Here is a 25,759-nt window from a genome sequence, read left to right as displayed (position 1 = left end):
CAACATGCTGGGTCATCATCCAAGACTGCTATAACATGAAATATATGGCAAAATGCAAGTAAAACAAAGCAGGGGATATACAATTCTCCCCCAAGGAGTTGAGTCACAAATTTAATTAACGCATTATTTTTTTAACGAGCATCATCAGCATGAAAGCATGTTCTCTGGAATGGTGGCTGAAGCATGAAGGGGCATGTGAATCTTTAGCGCATCTGGCACGTAAATATCTTGCGATGCTGTCTACAAAAGTGCCATGAGAATGCCTGTTCTCACTTTCAGGTGACATTGTAAACAAGAAATGGACAGCATTATCTCCTGCAAATGTAAACAAACCTGTTAGCCAATCACTCAGACAAACAAGAAGTAGGACTGATTGGACTTGCAGGATCTAAAATTTTACATTTGTTTTATTTTTGAATGCAGGTTTTTTTGTACATAATTCTACATTTGTAAGTTCAACTTTCATGATAAAGAGATTGCACTGTAGTACTTGTATTAGGTGAATTGAAATACTATTTCTTTTGGTTTTTTTACAGTGCAAATACTTGTAATCAAAAATAAAGTGAGCACTGTATACTTTGTATTCTGTGTTGTAATTGAAATCAATATATTTGAAAATGTAGAAAGCACCCAAAGCTATTTAGATAAATGGCATTTTATTATTGTTTAACAATGCGATTAATCGCAATTTTGTTTAATTGCTTGACAGCCCTACAATTTATTAAAATGGAACCCTTAAAAAAACAATTCTGGAATGTCTTAATAGCGGAAAGAAACTGTTGATAAACATGCTTCTAAAAAAGTGTTTTTGCAGAAATAACTGATTGATACTGTAACCTGTCTCACATTTGCTACTATTTAAAAACATTATACCGCTCTGGACTAGACAATCTATAAAATGAAAAGGAAATATGCATAGTTTATTGATCATTAGTACAGTGCTAGTAGCTGTAATGCAGATTCACCAGTACTCTTAGGACATTTACTTATATGTACTTTTTTTTTTTTTAAAGAAAGTAAAACTTGAACTCCAGATGCTAAAGAAGCAAGTAACGGTAAGATACATTGTTTATATTACTACTTAGATGCAGTATGACTATAATGAATATGAAGAATTTAGAGACGCATTTTAAATATCTATCTTGTTCACTTTTAAAAGGTTTTTACTTACCTCTGCCGCTAAAGTGCTTAGTTGTTATGCTGCAGGTACCCTGGTATGGGGGACTGAAATCTCCAAATCCTGGATTCTGCAGCAAAGGCAGCTTCATGTATGTATTCTTAGTGGTAGCTGAAACTATTAAAACCTAAAAATATGTTTTAAATCAGATTTTTCGCTCTCTTAGCTGTTTTACTTTATTTGCATTTTATTGATTGAATTAAGAAAGTGCCAGTTGCAGTTTAGGGCTGAATTGAGCTCTGCTCTTACGGCCACTTTATTGTCTATTAAAATGCATGGCATTGTCCCCAAAATCACAGCACTTATTGGGCACAGAATTGGTTTTCTGAGACTCTGCAAGTCATTTAGTTTATTTGAGTAAAAATTAATTTAAAAATTGGTTCTTTACGAAATTTAACCCCATGTGCCAGACCATGTTTTTTATCCAAATTATTGTAATAACAGAAAAATGAAACTCTCTTCAAACTTCCCATAAAGTAAAATTTTACGGAAATTGAGTATACGGACTACATGAAAAGGGTTTGGTTTTTTTTGTTTGTTTAGGGTTAATGGTCATTGTAGTGCTGTTCTTCTTAACTGAAAGCTCTGGTGCTTCAGAAGATGCGATGAAAATTTGTCTCCTTCAGAGAATTCCATTATTAACTGCCCTCTTTCAAAAGGATTGCCATCTCCAGTTTTCAATGGGTGTGAAACTACGGGGTGCCCTTAATAAAAACAAAAATGCCTTCTATCAAAATGGACACCACTTCCCATTGTTCCCAATGTTAAAGAAGCCAGACTGCCCCTAGGAAAAGTGGTTGCCCCCTGAGGATGTAATCTTAGGGTTCCTATTCACCATTCTGCCCTACTTTGCTCCTCTCAGCTGAAGAGGGGGCACACCCTTCCACTCCCAGGTTGCTGATCTCCTAATGCTTCTCCACTGAACCATCAAGCTGTTGACATATCTAGGCTTAGTAACTGTGTGATCTTGTAATTATTGTTCTTCATCACCCCATCCTCTTCCTGTTGTCTTGATTTTCATAATATTACATCATGTCTAAAATAAGGCTCATATTGTGTATTCGTATTGTGCACTTTTGAACACTCTAAAATATGGTTTTAAAATCCTTCTAATTAATCCCTAAGATCTACCATAATTAGTTGCATTTGATATTGATTTCCTTTTACATAGACGTTAATATCTCTATCCCAAATCATTTTTCCTAAAACTGATATTTTTCATTAGTAGGTTTTATAGAGGTTTGAGGTCATCATCAATTTGTTTTTACATAAAATTAAATTATTTAGTTACATTTTTCCTTCATCATGGTATAAAAATTCACTCTGGTAATATTCAAGGTTAAAATGATGTATTTGTTCTTGTATAAGAACAAATAGAAACGTACACAGTATGTGAGATAGGTTTGTTAAAAGAAAATTGTAACTTAAAATTTTATAATTAAGAATTGATAATTTAAAATTAGTGACAGATATTTTATAAGTTATTAAGCAGAATTAAAAATTACTAAAACAGAAATGAGTCTAAGATAATTAAACGCTTTTTTATTAGCTTAAAGTGGCTTGTAAAAAATGCTTGCATGTGTCTGATACGTAGTAGAATTTCTTGGAATATTCATCAGTCTTCACATTTATCCTATGCACTAGTCTGGTTTGCAGCTTGCTCTATGACCCACAGTCAGGAAACTGGAATTCCTCTGGGAAGTTGCAGTAAAATGGTAGTTGTCATTGAGAAGCAGCAGCACCATTTACTGCTATTGTGCGAGTAAAACATTGACAAGTAGCTCTATAAAGTTTTAAAAATATAATATATCTGTTATATAACTTCCAGTAAATATTCCATGAGCTGTCTTAAATTATCTGTAGGGGTTTTTTTAAGCCAAAGAGTTATTAGAGAGATGACCATTACCAGTGTCCTCTTTGAAGGCATATTTTTATATGCTACCTTGAATGGATTAGAGCAGTCGTATGTCTCTATAAGACATCAACATTTTACACATACCCAGACCTGGCCTCCAAACGTCTTAAGTTAGTAGTACCTGGGACATAAGAAATGTTCTCAGCTTCATTGGATAGACATATGTTACGTTGTCCTGGATCTGCTATGTCAGTGTTTTAGTCTCAAAAGCAGCTGCAAGTTGTCGTGGCTTTCAGGAATCCTATTCACCCCAGAGATCAGGAGAAAAGTCCTTTTATTGAGGTTTGCAGTAGGAAGGCACAATATATTTGTTCCATTACTTAGCTCATGAATTGAATGAGAAAAATGTTTTTTAAATTTCCTGATATATTTTGTATAATTTTTCTCTAGGATGAAGTTACCAAAGTTCGTGCAGATAACAAATTAGGCTTCAATCTGGAGAAGAGCAGAGTAAAAGAACTGGTATGTTTTATGGATTTCTTCTAGAAGTATGTAAAAATGTGAATACTATTTGAAATTGTTTGGTCAAGAATGTAATTTTCATGGTTGTCCATGAAGTCTTTTGGCCAGAAGATAGCGTGAACCATAATTATTCATCTTAATGGTTCTGTAGTGTAATGTGACGCCATTTGTTTTTAATATTTTATCATATTTTGACATTATTTCCTCATTAATCTTGATATTAAAAACCATGTGTTTTTTCTAAATTTATCTAGTCAAATTAAGTTTAAATACTTTGTTAAATTACCGAAATTGAAAGCCTGTCCTTGCCCCAATAGGGGACTAATTACATCATAGCCAGTATGTCAGCCAACGGTTTGATTAAAGTGATCTTCACACTGTCTTGTCCTAACTGGTATTGGTCACTTCTGACTTTCAAGTGTCTGATAGAACTGAAAATCTTTAACTGGAGTAATAAAGGTTACAGTAAATAGGCAATTTTTTTTCTCTTTTAGAGTATTATATGTAACTCTGTTTTAAGCTCTTGTAAATGCCATTACCAAAATGTGTTTCTGCAAATCAAAAAAAATTGTATTGCCTAACTTGAATAGTCTTTTTTGAATGACATTTTTCAACAGATTTTATTTTCCCTAGTCACTCGTCACATTTGACATTTATATTTCATAGACGTGTAGTGTGGGAATAATATTGACCGTTACTCTGGGCAGTAAGCTTTGTTTTCTTTAGATCCTGCTAGTCTTTATTCTTTCAAAACTGGTAGATGTGCCCTTGAAAGTGATTACTCATAATGGTTGTCAAACAAGCTATCCTGGGTTGGGTCAATGACTTAGTACTCTGGGTAGCCCTCTGTGCTGCTCCATGAGAGAATTGGGTTGAAGAACAAACTGTGGCCTTCAAACCTTTGAACTCATAGATTTTTTAGATGTTGCAAAAATAATGCTTTGCACTAACATAGCACCTTTCCTCTGAAGCTCTTAACTATTTAAATAGCAAGCCTCACAATATCTCTATGGGTAGGTAAGCATTATTGTATGCATTTTACAGATCAGTTAACTTAGGCACAAAGAATGTGTGATATGTCCAAGATGATAGGAATAGAGCCCAGGAATCTGGATTCTGTCTCTTGCTCAAAGCACTAGACTACGTTGCTTTTCTAGATGAAACCCCCAACCTTTATGTGAAGAAGTAGATAACTATAGACTACAGACGTGTACTCCATTGCAGTCTGTTGTTATACAGGATATTGTACCTTTCAAGGAGACTGCTTGCTTGGTAATTGTTGTCAGCAGACATCATGCATGGCCAGAACTCTGGCATAGAATGGGGAAGGAGGCAGATGAATGGAGAACATGATGCTACATATAAAATAAGGTTTATTTGTACATAATAGGAAAGAGGAGAACCCAAAATAAAGGGCTGGGTGAAAGTTCTGTGACCTCTCTTCAACCTGTGCTTATGTCTAGATGTTGTTGCTTCTGCATTAGTGAAAGCATTATTTACATATGCACTTGGACACAGGTGAGACCTATACTTGAATGTGCAGAGCCCTATAAAAGCTGGGGGGAAAATAAAGCACACTTACCTAGGAAGATACCTGGGGTAACTTAAATTAGTAAAGGCTTAACCAGTGGCTTTACTCCTGAAATATTTCCAAAGCATGGTGAGCTAATAGTCCATCAGCGTGTTGTTTAAAAATATAAATGTGTACACACTACTTGTTTTACAGTTATTATCCAGTTTCAACTTCTTCATTTAAAGGCAAGGTAGGAAAGTTTCTCTAGTGATAAGATAGGAAGCAGAAGGACATTATTTAGGTTATGACATTGCAATAGCTAGCCAAAATGTTTCCTTCTGCTGCATCCAAGAATCCAGTTTAGGAAGAGGAGAGGTTGATTGAAATGTGGGGCAAAAGCCCACACAAAGAAGTTGGGAGGGACAGTCACAAATATAACCAGAAAGACTCAGAGTTGAATGGGCAAACTAAGGCTGCTGAGAAATGAGCAAAGGGGGAGCTTTTCATTGCTCTGAGCCTAGGGCTAGGTTCTCAAATTTTTTGATGGCACGATCCCATTTTAATGAAGTATTTCCTGCCAGGACCACAGACAGCATGGAGGATGCCATTTTGCAGAGCATAACCTCTGCATAGCATAACCTCACACATATGTGCGAGGTCACACCACATGGACTACACCATTTTGCTCTACAAAATAGCATCCTCCGCACAGTGTGACCTTACACGTATGGTGCATGCAAGGCCATGCTGTTCAGAGCAAAATGGCACCCTCCATGCAGTAGGGATCACCAGAATTTCACCTGCTGATGGCGTGCTCCATTTGGGGCCACAACCCACAGTTTGGGAACCGCTGGTACTAGGGCATCTGCCAGGAACATTCTGGCAGTTGCCTTTACCTGCTCTTATCGCACAAGAAAATATCTCAAGTTTGTCTAACCAAAGAGGTGAAGGCCATGAGTATTCTAGAATAGAATAATCTTTTCTCTTTCATATAATTAAATTGAAGATCCTGGCAATTTATATAAAACTAGTTCAAATGAATCTTACAGATTGCTTAAATTTACTATAGTATTCAACATATTTATTGACATCACAAGAGTGATGTCTTTAGATAAGATTGCCCAACACATTGTAAGACCCTGTTTGGCTGGTAACCCTGCCAAACTAACCATTTGGACTGAATTTTTCCATACTGGGTGTCTGCCTCAGGATGAACCTCCTCCTCCTCCCATAACCCTCCTTTAAAAAGACGGGATAAGCTGTTTCTGAGGACCAGATTAGGGAAAAATACAATGTTTTGCCTATGTTAACAAATGCTTATAAGACTTTTTTAGGATGCTGTAGTGCCTCCATATTTTGAAGCAGGAACTTGAAATTTGGCAAAGAGGTGGTCTTTGTGTCAGGAATGCTGGCCCCATGAAAAAAAAAAAAGGGAATGCTCTAGTCCAGTGCTGCAGAGACTGAGCCAAACTTTTCTTACAAATGTTGCTCCAGGATACTGTGGCACTAGAACTGAGAGCAGTTCTGTCTCCCCTGTGCTCTCAGTGTACCCCCTGCTGGTACCCAGGCAGTGAGGAGGAGGAGCAGCCTGATTTAGACTGCAGAGGACTAAAGAGTGGGGAAGAGATAAGGGAAAAGGGGGGTTGCAGGAACCAGAGGGTGGGGAGATGCAGAAGGCTAAGGGGACAGTATCCGTGGGGGAAAGAGTGAGAAATAGGAGCCAGGTGTCAGAGTTAAATAGGAGCAGAGGGAGTATTAGGGGAGGTGTTTGGGGAGTGCAAGCTGGGAAATGTGGGGGGTAGATGGAGGGGGAGAGGCAGGAACCAGAGGGGGGAATTGGATGGGACAGGCAGGGGGATGTATAGGAGCAGAGGGTGGGTAGAAGATGGGGATGGGGAGGGACAACAAGAGGATGGTGGGAGGAAACTGAGGGATGTGAAGGAGCAGAGAGTGAGGGGGTCAGAAGCCAAAGAGAGAATGAGTCAGGGTGGTGGGGGCATTAGGAGGAGTGGGGCTTGTAAGGGACAAGGGCTCGAGGATAGACATAGGTTTATGGGGGACAGGGGCAGAACCACTGCAGCAGACTCCCTTCCGGAACCTAGAATTAAATCCAAGAATTCTCTTGTCAGCAAATGTCTGTAAAACTCCTGGATAAAATTTGTGCAACACCTGCCTCTAGTGCTGATTGACGTAGTGTATATATATAACAGTAGTAGGCTGTTATCTTCTGCTACCAGTTACTCCATTAGCCCAGCCCTTGCTGCTTAGCAGATTAGTCAACATTATGGATTTTTTTTCTATTACTGTTTAAAATTCTAGGAAATGCCATAAAAACATTAAAAGATTATTGATATTGGACTTTTACTTTTAACTTTTATGGATTGTTACTCAACTACTGAAAACACATATCAAACCTAAGGGCCATCTCCCTGCCAACTTTTAGTTTTCTGTCCCCCATCTACTTACGTGCTAGAGCTGTTACAAGTAGTTGTTGACTACTTGTTTAAAAAGAAATATTGAGTGAAGATGTTTGTGGTATTTTTGTCCCCCTCTCCATTCACCAGAGTCTCTCCTAACTTGAACGATACTGATGTGTTTCAGTTCTTGCAAGCATGCAGTAATTTTTTTCTTTACAACATGTGATATTCTTCCTCCCCTCCCCCATTTTATAGAATTCAAGAACATTATGTGGAGTTATTATTTATCCGGATTCAACTTTTTCATTTAAAGGCATCCTTCTGGTTTCACAAACCAGTTAATGGATTACCACGAGACATAAACATAGTATATTTGACCAATTCAATAATTTTTAATAATGTTAATTTCAAATTAAAAGAATTTTCTTTGACTGTCACTCCAAAATTTCAAGTGGGGAACAAATCTAGAATCCTGATTAAACAACTATATATAACAATTAAATCTGATTTTATCTTTTAAAACTTCATACTGAGGGGTGGGGGTGAGAAAGGTGGCTAAAGTCTAACCGTGTCCTATTTAAGCTATGCTTAAGTGAACACAGCAGAATATTTAAATCTAGCCTCAGTTACGGGATTAGTGTTCATCGAAATTTGTGTGTGTGTGTGTTTTTTTTTTTTTAAATGCAGATCTGCAATCCTTTCCCATTGCCAGTCAGCAAACATATTGCCATAATTAAAGGGCAGTTTCTGGTAGAAGATCTGCTGCCCTTATAGCTCTGAGGTTTGCTGAACATTTGGCTTTAAACTCTCTTTTCTTCCAAAGATCAACATCTGTTCTACAATGGTAACTCTAAATATTGTTGGCAAACACAGAAGAATACTGAATTCCATCTTAGGAATTATAACAATGATGTTGGAAACTAAGCAAAAGTACTAATATGAAACTGGGAACAAATTCAGAAGAGAGGGTAATGCTTTTTTTGTTTGCTTTTTTTCTTCAGTATTCAGTTAATGAGAAAAAACTGCTGGAAATAAGGACAGAAATAGTGGCATTGGTAAGAATTTAAGAATGGATTGTTGAATGATATAAGGTGGCTTTTGTATTTGTGTACTGTAAACAGGCACAAACAACTTTAACATGAGTAGTATTTAAATGTCCATATATCAGGTCTCCTAAATGTACAGAACTCATTTTTTAGCTAGTTTTAAATAGTTTGTTGTGTATGTGTGTATGTATAGTACTATGACATTACTACACAGGTAACTGAAATATAATGACAGGTTTCAGAGTAACAGCCATGTTAGTCTGTATTCACAAAAAGAAAAGGAGTACTTGTGGCACCTTAGCGACTAACCAATTTATTTGAGCATAAGCTTTCGTGAGCTACAGCTCACTTCTACACTTTCCACAGCATGCATCCGATGAAGTGAGCTGTAGCTCACGAAAGCTTATGCTCAAATAAATTGGTTAGTCTCTAAGGTGCCACAAGTACTCCTTTTCTTTTTGAAATATAATGCTGTACATACATGATTACTCCTGGGGGAATTCTGTGCCAAAAAATTAAAAATTCTGCATATTTTATTTGTCAAAATAACACTACATAATCATGCCAGTTTCAATTATTTTGTAACTTATTTTGAAATACCTGTCTGCAACTATGTCTGTGACAATACCAACACAAAAAAAATTCCCCCAGGAGTAGAGAATTAAAGAAACCCCTACAACAACCCAGTTCCTGTTTCTCTTCCCATTTTCCCCAGAGCCCAGCTGCGCCCTCTCCCAGCACAGACACTTGCACATACTCCCTATCCCCCAGAGCCCAGCCACGGGGCACCCCCCAGCCCAGATACCCGCAGTGGCGCAGAATTCCCCCAGGAATATATGATACGCATGAAAGCAAAACTCACATGGAGTTCTTAGAACCCTGAACATATATAAATATTCAGTTCAGTTATCATATTTTATATGTTTGAGTTATTTTGAGAACTTTTGTGTGTTTCCTTGTCTTTATCATGGAAAATCCACTGCTCCATCAGGCTTGAAACTGCTGGGTTTTTCTACCCTTTCTAAATCTGAGCCCAACAAAAGGATCCTCTCTATCCTCTTTGCTCCCCCATCCACCTCCACATGCAGTTTGCCTGTTGGCATCCTCAACAGGTGCAAATAGTCAACTGCATTAATGTGACTCCCCAGTCTTCTGCTTCTGTACTCATAAACAGAGATTTCCTTGATAGCTGTCTGAGAACTCCTTTCCTCAGGAATTTTTGCTATCTTCTCCTAGTGTGGTTTGTGTCAGCAGAGACTCTTTGGGAGAGCACCTTGAGGAAGGTAGGGGACTCCAAGCCTAACAGTAGATCCTCAGCTGCTTCAGGTGTAGTGTGGTATCCAGCCAGCTATATCAAATGGCTTTTGTTCAAATGTTCACCTCTTTGCACTGCCAGCCCCCACCTGGGCGGGGAAATGGACTTGTCAGTCTTCAACCTCTCTGTGTGCAGAACTCATTTCAGGATGGAGATTTAAAGATCTGGAATAAGAAATCTTGGGAATTATTTCTTAAATTTCATGGATCTCAAGAATAATCACATTCCAATTAATTCCTGCCACTAATGGTTCCTATATTTTACATTCAGGAATAACAACTATCATAGCCAAGCAATGAACTTTAGTCTGTTGCCCAGCCCTGGGGTGTTCACAAAGTTAATGATTTTTCTGCTATTCTGAAATGAGAGAGCATCCAATTCTACCACTTTTTGGATAATCTGCTAGCAAAGGTGCAATCATATGAGCTTTCCATGTTCACCAAATCATCCAGTTCCTGGTACATAATAGATTCATAGTGAATCATTAGAAGAGCTCCCTTACCCCACCTTAGGAATTCCAAACCAACCTGGGTCTTGTGGTATTGTCAGAGGAGAAATTTGACATAACACAAGCTGCAATTCCTCAGCACATCAGTGCATTCAGCTGATCCATATGATAAAGGCCTGTGAGGGAGGGAAAAGTACCTTGAGTACTCCAACTTTCATCTCCTTCAGAACTTCCCAATCAGGCATGGAGGTACCTGGTTCAGGATATGGACTGTGTGTTGATAGTCCCTTCAGATGTCCAGTCCCTTCAGTAGTGATCACAAGGACACAGCTTTGGCAGATGCACCAGCAGTGTGCATGGCAACGAACACCAACTTTCGGGAAGGAGAGCTCAGATGGAACATGAATCATGGCATGTGATCTCCCCAGGAATCCCAGCTCTGCATCAACCTCCTGGAGCTGTGGAAAGCAGGAAATGCAGTAGTCAGCTTCCTCCCAAGGGGCCTTTTGAGAACTGCAACTCTTAGCTTGGAAGGTGACAGCAGAACTACTAGGCTCATATCAACTGTCAAGATGGAATTGAAAGTGAACATCTAAAAAGAGAGGCCAGAAAATTCTTCCATAATTGGAACATCTGGGTCTGCCCATCAAAGCCACATACATCTCTGGCAAGCCCAACAGTCATGTTGATTTGCTTAGTTGTTTTAAGGAAATGGTATAACAGTGGGAGCAAACCAAACAAAAACTCGATCAAATTATATCAAGGTGGTTCTTTCCATGGTGGGGATGTTTACAAACCAAACCAACAGGAATAGTGAGATTCTGCTCCTAGCATTAGCTCCCACAGGCCTGGAGAATGGACACCATCTCATTTCCCTGATTAAGCTTCCAGGGGCATACCTTTTCTCCTCAGAAACAAGGTGATCAGAAAGATCAGCTAGGATGAAGCCTCAGTAAAGCCAGATCATCCCTTACTAGCCCAGGCACCTTTGTTTTCCCAGACTGGTACATATTCAGTATGTCCACCATTCATTTATATTGACAGTTTCTCAGCACCTTGTTCATCTGAACCTCTTCAAGTTGTGATACAAATCACCAACAGCAAAGAAGGGAATGCTGATGTTGCGTCCTTAACTATAATCTAGTGGTGGGTTAAGGAAGTGGAGAGATGAGTGAAATAAAAATGGGGCCAGATTATATATTTATTTTGGCAAAACGCCCATTTTACTTTGTTGGAAATTTGCTTGAGTAAGGATTGCAGGATCAGGCACAAAAGCTGTCGGTCAAGTATAGTCAGCATGAATTTTTAAAGACAGACTACAAACCCTTTGAATAGGATTTTATGATGGAATCGACAGCTAATTGTAAATTTGATATGAAGTCACCACTGTAATAAATCCATCAGGAAATATATATGTTTTATAAGTTTTTTTTAAAAAACACTACAGCAGAGCAGTAAGTTTTATACTTGTATTCACCTAAATTTGGCAGCATGAATTTTCAGTACTATAAGGGAAACCTCTGGCTTCTTAAGAAATATAACATTACTTAATACTTCTTAGAGGGAGGAGTATAACTACAGAAGCCTCCAGAGAAAGGCTGATTCTTAGTTTTTAATACATTGTTAAAGTACTGAATCTGCAAGAGTGAAGGGAGAGCCAAAAAAAGTAATTCAGAAAGGAAACAGATTTAGTTTTAAGGTTAAATTGTGTTCAGATAACTAATAATCTGCTTTGTTTCTAGCATGCACAACAAGACCGAGCTCTAACTCAAACAGATCGGAAAATAGACACAGAAGTTGCAGGACTGAAAACAATGTTGGAATCGCACAAACTTGATAATATTAAATACTTAGCAGGTAAGGAATTCTGACAAATATATGCACGCATGTTAGAGTTGTGTTCGACTCTCTTATTAAAGGCCCTGATTCAGCAAGGTACTTAAGCACATTGAGTAGACTCATTGACTTTAGTGGGATTATTTGTGTGCTTAAAGTTAGGCACATGCTTACTCACTGAATCATGCTTAAATTTATTTACAATGCCAAGAGTGGTTAGCGATGTAAAGGAGATCTATCCATTAATTAGAACAGTTCAGCTTGTACTATTATTGTCCTGTGTATATATACATGCCTTGTGCTGAAGTACAGTTTTTCATTTTCTGGCATTTGTATGTAACGAACACTTTCATAGAAATGTAAGTCTGGAAGGGACCTTGAGAGGTCATCAGATCCAGCCCCCTGTGCTGAAAAAGGACCAAGTAAACATAAACCATCCCTGAAGATGTTTATCCAACCTGTTCTCGAAAACTTCCAGTGATGGGGATTCCACAACCTCCCTTGGAAGCCTATTCCAGAGTTTAACTCCCTTTATAGTTAGCAAAATTTTCCTAATAGCTAACCTAAATCTTTCTTGCAGCAGATTAAGCCCATGACTTCTTGTCCTCTCTTCAGTGGACATGGAGAACAATTGATCACTGTCCTCTTTACAACAGCCCTTAACATATTTTAAGACTGTTATCAATTCACCCCTCAGTCTTCTTTTCTCAAAACTAAACATGCCTAGTTTTTTTAACCTTTCCTCATAGGTTAGGTTTTCTAAACCTTTTGTCATTTTTGTTGCTCTCCTTTTGACACTCTTCAGTTTATACATGTATTTCCTAAAGCCTGGAACCCAAATTGGACACAGTACTCCAGTTGAGGCCTCATCAGTGCTGACCAGAGTGGGACATTTACTTCTCACATACAATATTCCCGTTAATATACCCCAGAATGATATTAGCCTTTTTCACATCTGCATTACATTGTTGACTCATATTCAGTTTGTGAACCTTTGTTACCGCCAGATCTTTTTCAACAGTACTACCATCTAGTCAATTCTGTAGTTGTGCATTTGATTGCACTTCCTGAGTGAAGTACTTTATACTTGTCTTTATTGAATTTCATCTTGTTGATTTCAGAACGGTTCTCTAATTTGTCAAGGTTTTTTTGAATTCTAATCCTGTCCTCCAAAGTGATTGCAACCCTTCCCACCCTGGTGTCATATGCAAATTGTATAAGCATAATATTACATAATATAATATATGTTTCTTGTGTTATTGCTTACATCATTTTCATATCCTGACTTTTCACTATGTATTTTTTGACTGTAAATATGCAATACTACTAAATGAGTAGGTTTGCTGTAGAGATGTATTGATTTGAGCATGGTTATTGATAAACCTATTAACATGGTTCTGTCTCTCACACTAGTACAGTTATTATTCATATTTTTCATAACAGGATTCCTAACCCATTGTAGGAACATTGCCTAAAGAGGTACTCTCATTTGAAAATGTGTCGGGGGAGTAAAGCTCTTTCCCCTACTTTGAAAAATACATTGGTCTCCTATGTTGGATCTTAGAATTTTCAGAAGTACTATAAATATTGCCAATTACAGGCTGGTAATTGGGCAAATTGGTTGAAACTATAATGAACAGAATTATCAGACACATAGATGAACGCAGTTAGTTGGGGAAGAGTCTACACGGCTTTTGTAAAGGGAAATTATGCCTCATCAATCTATTAGAATTTTTTGAGGGAGTTAGCAAACATGCACAAAGGTGATCTAGTGGATATAGCGTACATGGACTTTCAGAAAACCTTTGACAAGGTCCCTCATCAAAGGCTCTTAAGCAAACTAAGCAGTCCTGGGATGAGAGGGAAGGTCCTCTAATGGATCAGTAACTGGTTAAAAGACATGAAACAAAGGGGAGGAAGAACTGGTCAGTTTTCAGAATGGAGAGAGGAATATAGTGTAGTGTCGTGTCGTCTGTCTCCCCCCCTCACCCCCCCATGGATCTGTACTTGGACCAGTGTTGTTAAACATATTCATAAATGATTTGGAAAAAGGGGTAAAGAGCGAGGTGACAAAGTTTGCAGATGATACAAAATTATCCAAGACAGTTCAGTCCAAAGCAGACAGCGAAGAGCTACAAAGGGATCTCACAAAACTAGGTGATTGGCAACAAAATGGCAGATGAAACTCAGTGTTGATAATGTATATTGGAAAACATAATCCCAACTATACATACAAAATGATGAGGTCTAAATTAGCTGTTACCATGCAAGAAAGAGATCTTGGAGTCATTGTGAATAGTTCTCTGAAAACAACATCTGCTCAATGTGCAGTGGCAGTCAAAAAAGTTAATGTTAGAAACCGTTAGGAAAGGGGTAGATAATTAGACAGTAAATATCATAATCCCACTATGCCTACACCTGGAATACTGCATGCAGTTCTGGTCACCCCATGTCAAAAAGATATAGATATATATTAGAAATGGAAAAGGTGCAGAGAAGGGCAACAAAAATGATTAAGGGGATAGAACAGCTTCCATATGAGGAGAGATTAAAAAGACTGGGACTGTTCAGGTTGGAAAAGAAACAACTAAGGGGGAGGGGATATGATAGATGTCTATAAAATCGTGAATGATGTGAAGAGTAAATAAGGAAGTGTTATTTACCCCTTCACATAACAGAACCAGGGGGGTCACCCAATGAAATTAATAGGCAGCAGGGTTAAAACAAAGAAAAGGAAATACTACTTCACACAACACACATTGCCAAAACTATAACTGGGTTAAAAAAAATAATTAGGTAAGTTCATGGCAGATAGGTCCATCAACGGCTATTAACCAAGATAGTCAGGCATGCATCCTCATGCTCTGGGTGCTCCTAAGCCTTTGGCTGCCAGAAGCTGGAACTGGACGACACGGGATGGATCACTTGATATTTGCCCTGTTCTGTTAATTCCCTTTGAAGGATCTGGCATTGGCCACTGTCTGAAGACAGGATACTGGACTAGATGAACCACTGGTCTGACCCAGTATGGCCATTCTTATGTTCGTATGATCACTTAGCATTGCATAACTACTCTTATTAAAGACAAAGGTAAAAACACTCTTTACTTTTTGGAGGGTGACTGTGAGAAGAAGAAGAGGGCTCACACAGACAGAGTTGCAAACTTGTTAAAGGATAAACTTTTCAACAAATTATATTGATCATATCTACTCTTTTTAAGTGAAGTTTAAAAACTACAGTGTTTGCAGGATATTGGACTTTGCTACTAATATTCAGATTGTCTTTATTTCCTCATTTTGTAACCATAACTTGTTACGCTGATCTTAATTATTCAGAATGGTAAGCAATGATAGGATTTTTCAATACTGCTGATAGCTTTCCAGCCCATTTTTCCTTCACTCCCTCTTTCCTTCCTTTCTTCTCTTTTGTCATTTTGTGGTCACCTCCCCACTGAAGTTGTGTTTGTACTCTGGAGATGAATAGCTTGTTTTCTTAAATAAAAAATAAAGAAGATAGCCATAACTTGTAACAATTCATTGTATTTGCAATTAACTGTTGGAATACTGCTTCCTGAGGGAGCAATACAAGAACTAACAATGTATTCTCGCCTTTTCTCATTCTCACACTAACTCTTGTTTTTTTTCTTTCAGGTTCAGTATTTACATGTCTTACTGTAGCACTGGGATTTTATCGTCTGTGGATATAATAAAGCATCTATTTAAAAGGACATGTGCTCTCTTGCCTTATAAAAATCAAGGATGTTTTCTCCTAGCTTCATTGAGTCTTCACTTTAAAGCGAGTCAATACTATTTTATTTATATTTATTTTTTAAAATAATCTATATTGAAAATGTACCCAAAATGTGCCTGGGAATAAATTGTTCATGTATCTCAATATAGAGAGAAGATTGCCTCTGGCACAAACCAGGCATAATCTAGACAGCTCTGCCAATTCCCCTCAATCCTGACCTGCAATATCCTTTTCCTATTGTAGTTTTAGAGCCTCAGTTAAGCAGACTGCAAATTATACCAAATGGTGTAGTGACTGTGTGATGTGGTGAAGAATCCACTAGGAATTATATGCCAGACTCTGCTGAGATATGCATGTGCAGTAGCAGTTGTATGTTTCAGAACAGAATTTGGTCATAAATTTAAAATCTCCAAATGTATTTAATTAGTGACCGTACAGCAATTTTGGACGTAGGCCTTTGGAGTGAAACACTACTGGATTAATGCACAGCCTACACACTTCCTCTTCGTTAATAAAAATGTATGCATATACTTATATTGTAAAGAAATATTTCTTTATCTGTTATGCTGATTTTTAAAGTGTTTGCATCATGGTTTGTTTTCCAAATTGCCGTCCAAACAAACAGTTATGTTTCATGAAAAGTGTTGTGTAATGAAACAGTGTCTCTATGACCTTTTTGGTTTTTTACTTAGCATTTTAAGAACTCACATTTAGGACACACAAGGTTCTGAAACTCATTGCACATGATGATTTTAAATTTTGTACTAAAACTGGAACAGAAGTTTGAAGAGCAGTAAGATCTAATAGCTTATATTAATCTCTTCTACAACCTTATGTTGAGATACAAACTGCTCTCTGTCACTGCTTGATTGATAGAAGAGAATTGCCTCTCTTACTGTTGAGGTGAGAATTAAAGCTGATTAGTTCTCTTCTAGGGAGGAAAGAGCAACTGGCTATCACTTACTAGAGTGATCGCCTTAGGGCTGTGGTCACTAAGGGAATGTCTACACTAGCTGTTTTCCCAGAAGTTCTACAAATGGTACAGCTCCTCTACTGGTAGCAATGGTAGGAGCACTAATGTAGACTAGCCACTGGTGTGTTTAATCCTGCACAGACCAAGGCCATATGGAATGGTAGTTACAATATCAATGCCTTCTCTACATTAATGCTTCCACTAGTGGTAGCAGTGAGGGGAAATTATAGGGAAATGGGGCTAATGTGTCCAGGGTCAATCACCAAACAGAGCTGCCAGGTCCAATCACTCTCATTAACCTAGGGTCCTGTCTCTCTGCTTAGCTTCTCTTTGTTTTTTTCCTCTCTCTGTGGGCTGATAATAAAGGCTGGCAGGTACCATACCAGTTTTGCTCCCTGCTTTATTTCTGGAAGTCATGGCAGGCTGGCTAACTTTTTGTATATATACCCCAGTAGCCATTGAACTTTCTTGGCTGTTGGGGCTATCATTTGTTATACGAAGACAGAGAGGAGGCCAGATGGAGGTAGAAGTATCTTACAAAAGCAAGGACTACCCTGGACCTAAAGGCTAATGGATAATCATTAAAAATGTAACTAACAATAATCTGAGTTTAATCGCTCTTAATAAAAATAACCAATTGGTCTTTCCTATTAGTGATTCTGAATTTAGTAAACCTTACCCTAGCTGCTAAGAGTTAAGAAACAACATAAATAAAAAGACTTCTATAAAACACTGAAAAGGAGAGAACATTTAAGAGGTAGTGTCAAGGAAGCTAGTATTGCAAAACAATATCCTCCAAATTACTAGCAACTTTTGAATTGGTTTTGTGTTTGTCAAAAAACTATAAAAATTATGCAACTCTTAAAGGTTGTTTTAAAGCTGGATTTTTATATTTATTTTAAATGTCACTATTAAAGTGTCAGGCATTATAATTTAGGTAAACTCGTTAGGTGTGATCTACTTCAGTCTTTTATATATAAAAGCATATAGTGGAAACTATATATTCTTGTTACACTGGAATATAATCTCTGACCAGCTGGATGCCTAAGCAGTTGATGAATTGTCGTAGGATTAAAATATTAGTGAATTGTAAATTTATTCTGCATATTTAATTTCAAATATAAAGTGAATTCTGCTGAAAAGTGAGATTCTTATACAAGAGAAGTGTGACTTTTGCAGTGAAATAAAGCTGCAAGATTATAAGATTTGTTTATTTTTTGCTCTAGAAATGGATCTTGAAGGAAAAACAGCACTCTCAATGTTTGCTGTAGACTGGAATTAATAAAGTTCACAAAAAGGGGCAACATACAGAATAGGAAACCTTCAGTACTCCAAGCCTGTAAAGTCTCCAGGTACGGTGCTCAAGGCCATGAAATTTCTAAATCAGATATGTTGTTAGATGCAAAACCTTCATTCATCAGGGAACGCGGTACAGTTTGCTATGCATTTAAAAGCCATTGCAGATCAGTTATGATAGTTTCTGACATATTCATGCAAGCTGTAATATCTTCACCTGCATTGGCATTAAAAAAAAGTGCAAAATCCCTTTCTGTATTTGAAAAGCTCAAATAAATCCCTTCCAATCTGATCCTTAAAATCGAAATCCAGCTTACTGATACAGATGAGGAGCAAGCACATCAGCACCCATGAACTAGTTTTTGGAATGTTAAGATTTATATCCAAAGAACAAATAACTACAAGCAGCAACTGGGAAACCCAACTCCAGTGCCATTAATTTTCCATTCCTTAATTTCTCTAAAAGCTTTTTTCTGCACACGTGCTACATAATGTCTTCAGTATTATAGCTTATTTCTCATCAGCATTTGAAACTTATTTCTGTATCAGATTTCAAAATTTTGCCTTTGTACTGGCAGACCTCATTTCAGAAGGTGTGGTCATCTGGCATAGCTGGAAAATGGGGGGGCTTTTGTCTTTCTATAAAATCACTGCAATTCTGAAAGTTTCAAGGCAGCCTACATTTCTATCAATAGTATAGTATGCTGCTAAGGAGGAAATGGGTGTTCAGGTCCTGAGCACCTTTAGGCCAGCATGAACAGACAGTTCGGCAGAGGGGATTGTGTGGGGGTAGGGGTTGGGCAGAGAGCGCATTGCAGTCTTCCTCTACCAGAAATACAGGTTGATCCTATAATAAGCCTTGGGGCTTTGGGGAGCAAATGTGAATCAAGGAGAAACTCTCACAAAACAAACTTTACATGTTGTGACAGGGTTGGGCCAGAGGGCTACAGGAGAGTAACAGAAGGCAGATATATTAGCCCCAGGCTAAGTAGGTCCCTTTTCCCTGACTAAGGTAACAGGGAAGGTTTCAGAACAATCAGGAACTTTCCGGAGACAATACAGGCTGATTAGAACACCTGCAGCCAATCAAGAAGCTGCTAGAATCAATGAAGGCAGGCTAATCAGGGCACCTGGGTTTTAAAAAGCTCACTTCAGTTTGTGGTATGTGTGTGAGGAGCTGGGAGCAAGAGGCGCTAGGAGCTGAGAGTGAGACTGTGGGCTGTTGGAGGACTGAGGTGTACAAGCATTATCAGACCCCAGGAGGAAGGTCCTATGGTGATGATAAAGAAGGTGTTGGGAGGAGGCCATGGGGAAGTAGCCCAGGGAGTTGTAGCTGTCGCACAGCTGTTCCAGGAGGCACTCTAGACAGCTGCATCCACAGGGCCCTGGGCTGGAAACAGGAGTAGAGGGCGGGCCCAGGTTCTCCCCAACTCCTGGTCGGACATAGGAGGAGTCAGCCTGGACCGTGGGATCGGAAAAACGGCCAAGCTGAGGGCTGCTGTGAAGCTCCAAGGCGAGCAAATCCATCAATAAGTGCAAGACCCACCAAGGTAGAGCAGGAACTTTGTCACAATGTAAATATGCTAGTAAGAAGAAGAAACTGAGATGGGAGTTCTTACATTTTTGTTTTTAATTTAAAATCTGTAACCAAAAAAGGCCTCTTTCCCTAGTAAGTTCTAACCTGTTTCTGTTTCCTTACAGCTAAATTACCTAGCCCTGTCTCTATTAAAAATCTTAATTTTGTCCTTTTTTAAGTGTGGTGTTAAGAGCTTCTGTGCTAAAACCATGAGTGGAGAAAGAAGAGTTGTTTAAAGCTAGATATTTTCTTTGCATTAACTGGAAATGTTCCTTGATTCTTCTATACACATGATCTGCCTTAATGTTAATGTACTGGGTATCTGTCTCCACAGCACCAGAAGCAGTCTATTGCCTTTAACTACATATACCTGATTCCTCTGATGTAATTGCTGAATATTATTCTTCTTACTTTATCCATTTTTATATACCCTGGCATAGGTAATCTGCATCCTTTTTCTTACTCCTCTGCCTGTCTATGCCAGCAAACAGTCTAGCCACTGAAGGTCTTGTCACTAACATTTTATCTATTAGTCTTGCTTTTAAACCATTTGCTTCTATTTTAACTGCCTTGGATCTTGAAATTTGACCAAAATATTAGAATAATAATTAAAATCAGGATCATATCTCAAGCCAAAAATTTGACACTACTAAAAATTATGCTAAAAGCTTTAAAGTGTGATTATGGTCAGTAAATGACCATATAAAATGGCATTTTCTCACTTAACATATGTACTCACTGAGTGAAATCCTGGCCCCACTAAAGTCAATGGCAAAATTCCTTATTAACTTCAGTGGAGCCAGGAATTAACCCTATATATATTGCAAGTCATGTCTGCTTTCCTTCCAGGAAAAAAGTGATTGGTGTGTTGTTTTGGTGGTGGTGGCTTTTTTTTTTTTTTCCCCTACTCCTGCTACCACCTGCAGACCCGATACAGCCCAGTTTTATTTTTTTCTATCAGCATAATTGTTAGCTGAATTCCAGTTGCTAATTTGTTGTTACTGGTCACAATGCGTGGGCAAGACTGATTTTTCTCATCCCATTGTAAGTTTTCAGGGCTCAAATAAAGGGATCTTTTTTGCTTCTAAACTAAGCAAATTCTATTTGAAAGACACTGAACATGAGACGGCACAATGCATACATGGTCACTTTTCCTGCTATAAAAAAAAATCTATACTGGAACAGGAATTGTATTTGAAAAATAAATCTTCATCCCTTGATCACTTTTTAGTTTCATAATGCATTTTTAATTCTGAGTTTTATCAATTCTTATGTTTTTAGTTGTACAGCTATTGAATTTATATTTATATTTTTACAGATTTAAAAAGTGCATTCCATTTGAGCGATTGTTACATTATCAACTGTTCATGTTAAGTGCATAAATGGAAGACTGACCTTTGCCATTAATGAAATGTGTGGAATATTTGGTGTTTGTTTTTTAATCTGAAATAAAAGCATATATGCTGGCAAAGTGACTTGCCTATTTTTATCAAAGCTGATATAATTGAGAAGTTTATTCTTCCTCTCACAAGATTAGTGGAATATACTTTTTTAGCAGCATATCACATTTTACCATTTTTCTGAACATTGTTCCTCTACCACTTCAAAGACTATCGTGTTCCTGACAGAAGTTATTTAGAAGTAATTTGTTGCCTTATTCCCTGTAGAGCATTCAGATTTCTGTGTGCCCACAATAGTCTTCACTTGCTGTTCTTTGCTATTGCTTTAGAGGAAATAGGAAGTTTGGTCTGAGTCCTGCCTTTTCTGTTCCTGTGATCCATTATACAGGCATTTACCTTCATCTGTCTCTTCTGTGGTCAGTTTTCTCCAGATGCCAACTACTGCACCAGATAAGTCAGGTATCCAAATCAGCTTGGCTTACATTACATAAGTTTTTATAGCAACAGAAGTCAAATCAAGCATACGTACACTCTCTGGAAAGTAAAGATAAGCAGCCACTAAGCTGGTAGCTAAGGAATAACAAAGTATTGTCTGCGCTTACTTTCTTTTCTGAGTGACTTGGCACTAAGTGAAGCCTTGTCTACACTACACTAGGAAAACTGCATTGCTGAGGTGTTTGCAACATGTGCTTTTAACTGTTGTTCCTGAAATAGTGCAGAACAACATGGCTAATCTTTGTCTGTGCATGTCTTTAAACTCAATATCCCCAGTAGATGCCTGTTGTCTACACTTGCAAAAATCCACTGTTGATAAGGCTTGGGATGAAAAGTGCTGAACATTAGTGTAGCATTTCCTCACCACACTTATTTATAGTTTTGGCTAATGTTTATTCCTGTCCTCAAGGTAAATGAATATTGCCCAATATTCAAACTATGCTAACTTCTCCTTTCCTCTCCTTTGCAGTCTTCCCCTGCCCACCTCCTATCAAGCTCTTCTTTAAAAGCGCAGTGGTTGCTCAGCTTTATTACTGATTTTTGTATATGTTTTAGTAAAGTTGTGATTAACATTAAATGGACAGTCCCTTCTTGCTGTATCTGTAAAATTTCACATTACAGATATTGGGCAGATATTTTTTTAAAGGATAAGTTGTGCATGTACAATGTTGTGTGAGAATTTTAAATTCAACTGTGTGATGGGATATACCAAGGTCAAATTGAGGCTAATTTTGGCTAATGAGCTACTGTGGGTCCACTCAGTCCCAAGCAGCTACACCTGCCCTTGCAATCAGATCATGAAAGGGGGGGAGGAGGACAGTTCACTAGCTGGCTAACTAAGGAGAAGAACAGATATGTGTTGCTCTTTGAGAGAAAGGACCAGTCCAGGATCTCTACAGAGTCTGCTGACTGCCAGAGCCCTGTGGAGGAAGGTAGGCTTGGCCAAAGCTATTGAGTTTCTCTTTGCTTGATTATAAAAGGACTTTGGCTCAGGAGGGGCCTTCTAAGACTGCTGCAGGGAATCCTTTCCCAGGTAGGGTGTGGGGAACTGCCTCAATTAAACTTTAGACTTATTTGTGCCCTGCTCAAACCTGGTGTTTGCCTGGAACACGGAAGAGCACGTGGTCACAAACTGTTATGGTACTTAAAACTTTCCTAAGGTTTATACAATGCAGTCTTGAAAAGAATTTTCCTCACTAGCTCAAAATGAGTCTAATTTTGATGGCTTTAAAACTATTTTAGCTGCATGTGCAGAATATCCCTGTATCCGTTAGAGAATTTAGAAGCCAAGTCCTAGCTTGGCCTGCATCTGGATGCATGCCTTCAACTTCATAACCAGGAGGGGAATGGTGGGATTGGAGAGCAGGGCAGGGCCTAGGGGTAAAAGATAAAGTCAGTGTGTTTATAAAAATGTATGTCTAATCTGCTTGTACTCCACAAGCACCCTCTCTGTTGCTCCTGAGTAATCTCTGTCAGGGTGTTGTGTGGCCCCCTTTGGGCAGATACTGCAACTTTTTGAAGTAGTATTATGCGGAGCAGTCAGAGTTTAGTCCTAAGCAATTCTTGTTTTATCCATTATCCTCCATCATGTTATGGCAAAGGTATAGTTAAATATTTGTATGAAATTTTCCTTAGGGACAAATGTAAAGGTCCTTGCTGAAAAGACCCCTAAATGGATGCCTATAGCAGTTAAGGGGGATTTTGTGGCTTAAGCACTGTCTTGTGTGGAGGCTTACAGCAAAGAGTGGACTCTGGCTCTAGTCAGACCAGAAGAGATCCTTTGTTTTACAGAGTAGCTGGGCAAAAGAGAGGTCAATGAGTAGGCCCAACTGAATTAGCCAATTATTCAGTTTTGGAGGCTTGTTGGAAGACCAGTTACACAAGCCTGGTCTACACTAGAAAACAGATTTAGGGAGAGAGAACAAACAGCGCAGTGTGTCCACACGAGCCATGCTGGTTTTGGTGCAAAACCGTATACTACATAGATGCAGCTGTACTGCTGTGTTCCTATTCCACAGAACCAGGTACAGCTGCCTGATGCAGTGGCTTCTGGGACATCTTCAACCTAGAATTCTTCTGGGAATTTAGGGAAATTGTGGAAGAAAGGATCAAATGTCCATAATGCCTTGTATTATTTCTTAGTTGTCTTCAAAAGGAGGCCATAGTGACAGTTTAGCTCTCACTCTTTGTTTAGTGAGAGATGTTTGAGTTGAATGTTCCTACTAACTGGGTTCTAAATACAATGTAACTTTAAGATTTATGGGGAACTCAATTTCTTTTTAAAATGTTTCTTCACTGAAGGATTCTGCGTGAGTTCACAAATTCCAGAACTGTCATTGCAACCCCCCCTATTTGTGATGTCACCAAATGAAGCATTCTGGGATACATGTGGTAAACTAGGAAGTACCATGATAATGCAAAGATTGAAAAAAAGATTTTTTCAAAAGGTGAGTTGAAACTTACTTCTGTGCTGAATGTCCTGAACAGGCATCATGCTTAATTCCACTTTAGTCTTTTATTTGACGCTCACCTTTAGAAAGACGACATCAGTGAATGTGGACTTGTTAAGCTGAGTAAAGGAGAATGTTTGTTAGAATATTATGTAAGGGTTGAATTTCTTAAAGTGGCAGGCTAAAGAGTGATCAATGTGAGTTTATAACAGAGGTGCATGCGTTGGCTGCACCAGTAACTTGCTGGGAGCCTAAGGATCACACCTAGAGAGATTTTCGTATTCTTGCTTCCTGAGCAAATCTGCTTGCCTGTCTGCTGGCTATAACTGCCAACACTGCGATGTAGATATCACTCAAACAGCATTTTCTTTCCTTTTGTCTGTCTGCTCAATCATCTCTTATATTTTTGAGAGAGAACACTGCAATGAATATTAAAATAGTGTATCTGGATGTCCCATCAATAGTATTCTAAAACACTGCATCTGTATTCCAGTCAGATCCATAAAGCCTTCACTGTCCAATTAAAATGTTTATTATGTAATAGTAGTTAATTTCCATTGTGTACAATGCAGCAATTACCCAAGCAGTTGCTTGGTTTCTTTCCTCCTCAGATTTGAGGGAACCTATGGTTAGGGTTACATACCTTGAAGACTGGTGCGGGGGCAAAAGGGTGCTGCTTTTCCCTTCATGCTTCCCTTTTAACCACTCAGTCCAAGTGCACCCAGGATTTTTGAAATGTCAATAGTGTTGTTTCCAGCAGGCAGTAAGCAGATAATTTTCACTTGATCAAATCAGATGTTTGGTTATCCTGGGCTGCTGGACAACCAGGTTTTCCTAACCTGCCTGGTAGATCCTTATTGCACTTAGTTATAAACTTGATTGTGATAACAAGGAGGTGTTGGGGGTTGGGCATGTAACTTCATTGAAAAAATAAATCTAGTTTGATTTGATAGTAGATGGCAGATGGTTATTACCCATTTGCTAAGGCATCTAGTCTGAGGGGTAAATGTCTAGTACAGGGGTGGCCAGCCTGTGAAGAAGCCAGAATTTATCAATGCACATTGCCAAAGAGCCCCAGTAATACATCAGCAGCCCCCCATCAGCTTCACCGCCCCCCAGCTCCCAGCATCTCCCACCCACCAGCAGCCCTGCTGATCAGTGCCTCCCCATCTCTCCTGATCAGCTGTTTTGAAGGCATGCAGGAGGCTCTGAGGGGGAGGAAAAAGGGGAAGAGGCAGGAAGGGATGCAGTGGGGGCAGAGCCAGGGGTTGAGCCGTGAGCACCCCCCTCCCCCGGCACATTGGAAAGTTGGCACCTGTAGCTCCAGCCCTGGAGTCGGTGCCTGTACAAGGAGCCGCGTGTTGCCCACCCTGGTCTAGTAGGACTTCACCTCCATTTTCATGCTTGCCAATATTTCCATATGCATAGAAAAAGGAAATATATTTTTTTCAAGTAGAAACAAAAAATAAAATGGCACTTCTGTGGTCCTATCCCAGGACAGTCAAAAACATAATATAGTTGACCTCAGCATTATAAAATCATGAGTAAATTCAAAATCATGAGATGTTAATGTATTTTGGATTCTTTTAATTTGTTGTTTTGTTTGGTTTTTTTTGAACTTTCAGGGTTCAGATTTAAGCTTTTTTTTTTTCTACATACGCTTTTAAAATATGAAAGCTGAGATTCTTAC

General features: G+C 38.6%; 1 protein-coding gene across 2 annotated transcripts in view; it reads left to right on the top strand.

Annotated features, from left to right (window-relative positions):
• Positions 1-21,195, top strand: part of MCUR1 (mitochondrial calcium uniporter regulator 1) — a 34,612-nt gene extending 13,417 nt beyond the window's left edge. For both annotated transcript variants that reach the window (XM_084621381.1, XM_084621380.1), the window contains 5 exons: positions 1,014-1,055; positions 3,483-3,554; positions 8,486-8,539; positions 12,036-12,150; positions 15,780-21,195. In XM_084621381.1, coding sequence (XP_084477507.1) covers positions 1,014-1,055; positions 3,483-3,554; positions 8,486-8,539; positions 12,036-12,150; positions 15,780-15,835 — 339 coding nt within the window. In that variant the 3' untranslated portion in view covers positions 15,836-21,195. The remainder of the gene's footprint in view (positions 1-1,013; positions 1,056-3,482; positions 3,555-8,485; positions 8,540-12,035; positions 12,151-15,779) is intronic.
• The last annotated feature ends 4,564 nt before the right edge of the window (positions 21,196-25,759 follow it).

The sequence above is a fragment of the Lepidochelys olivacea genome (assembly GCF_965140295.1).
Source record: "Lepidochelys olivacea isolate rLepOli2 genome assembly, chromosome: 2".
NCBI classification, from domain to species: Eukaryota; Metazoa; Chordata; order Testudines; family Cheloniidae; genus Lepidochelys; species Lepidochelys olivacea.
Note: the sequence above shows the minus strand (reverse complement) of the source record. Positions and strands in the feature narration are given on the sequence as shown.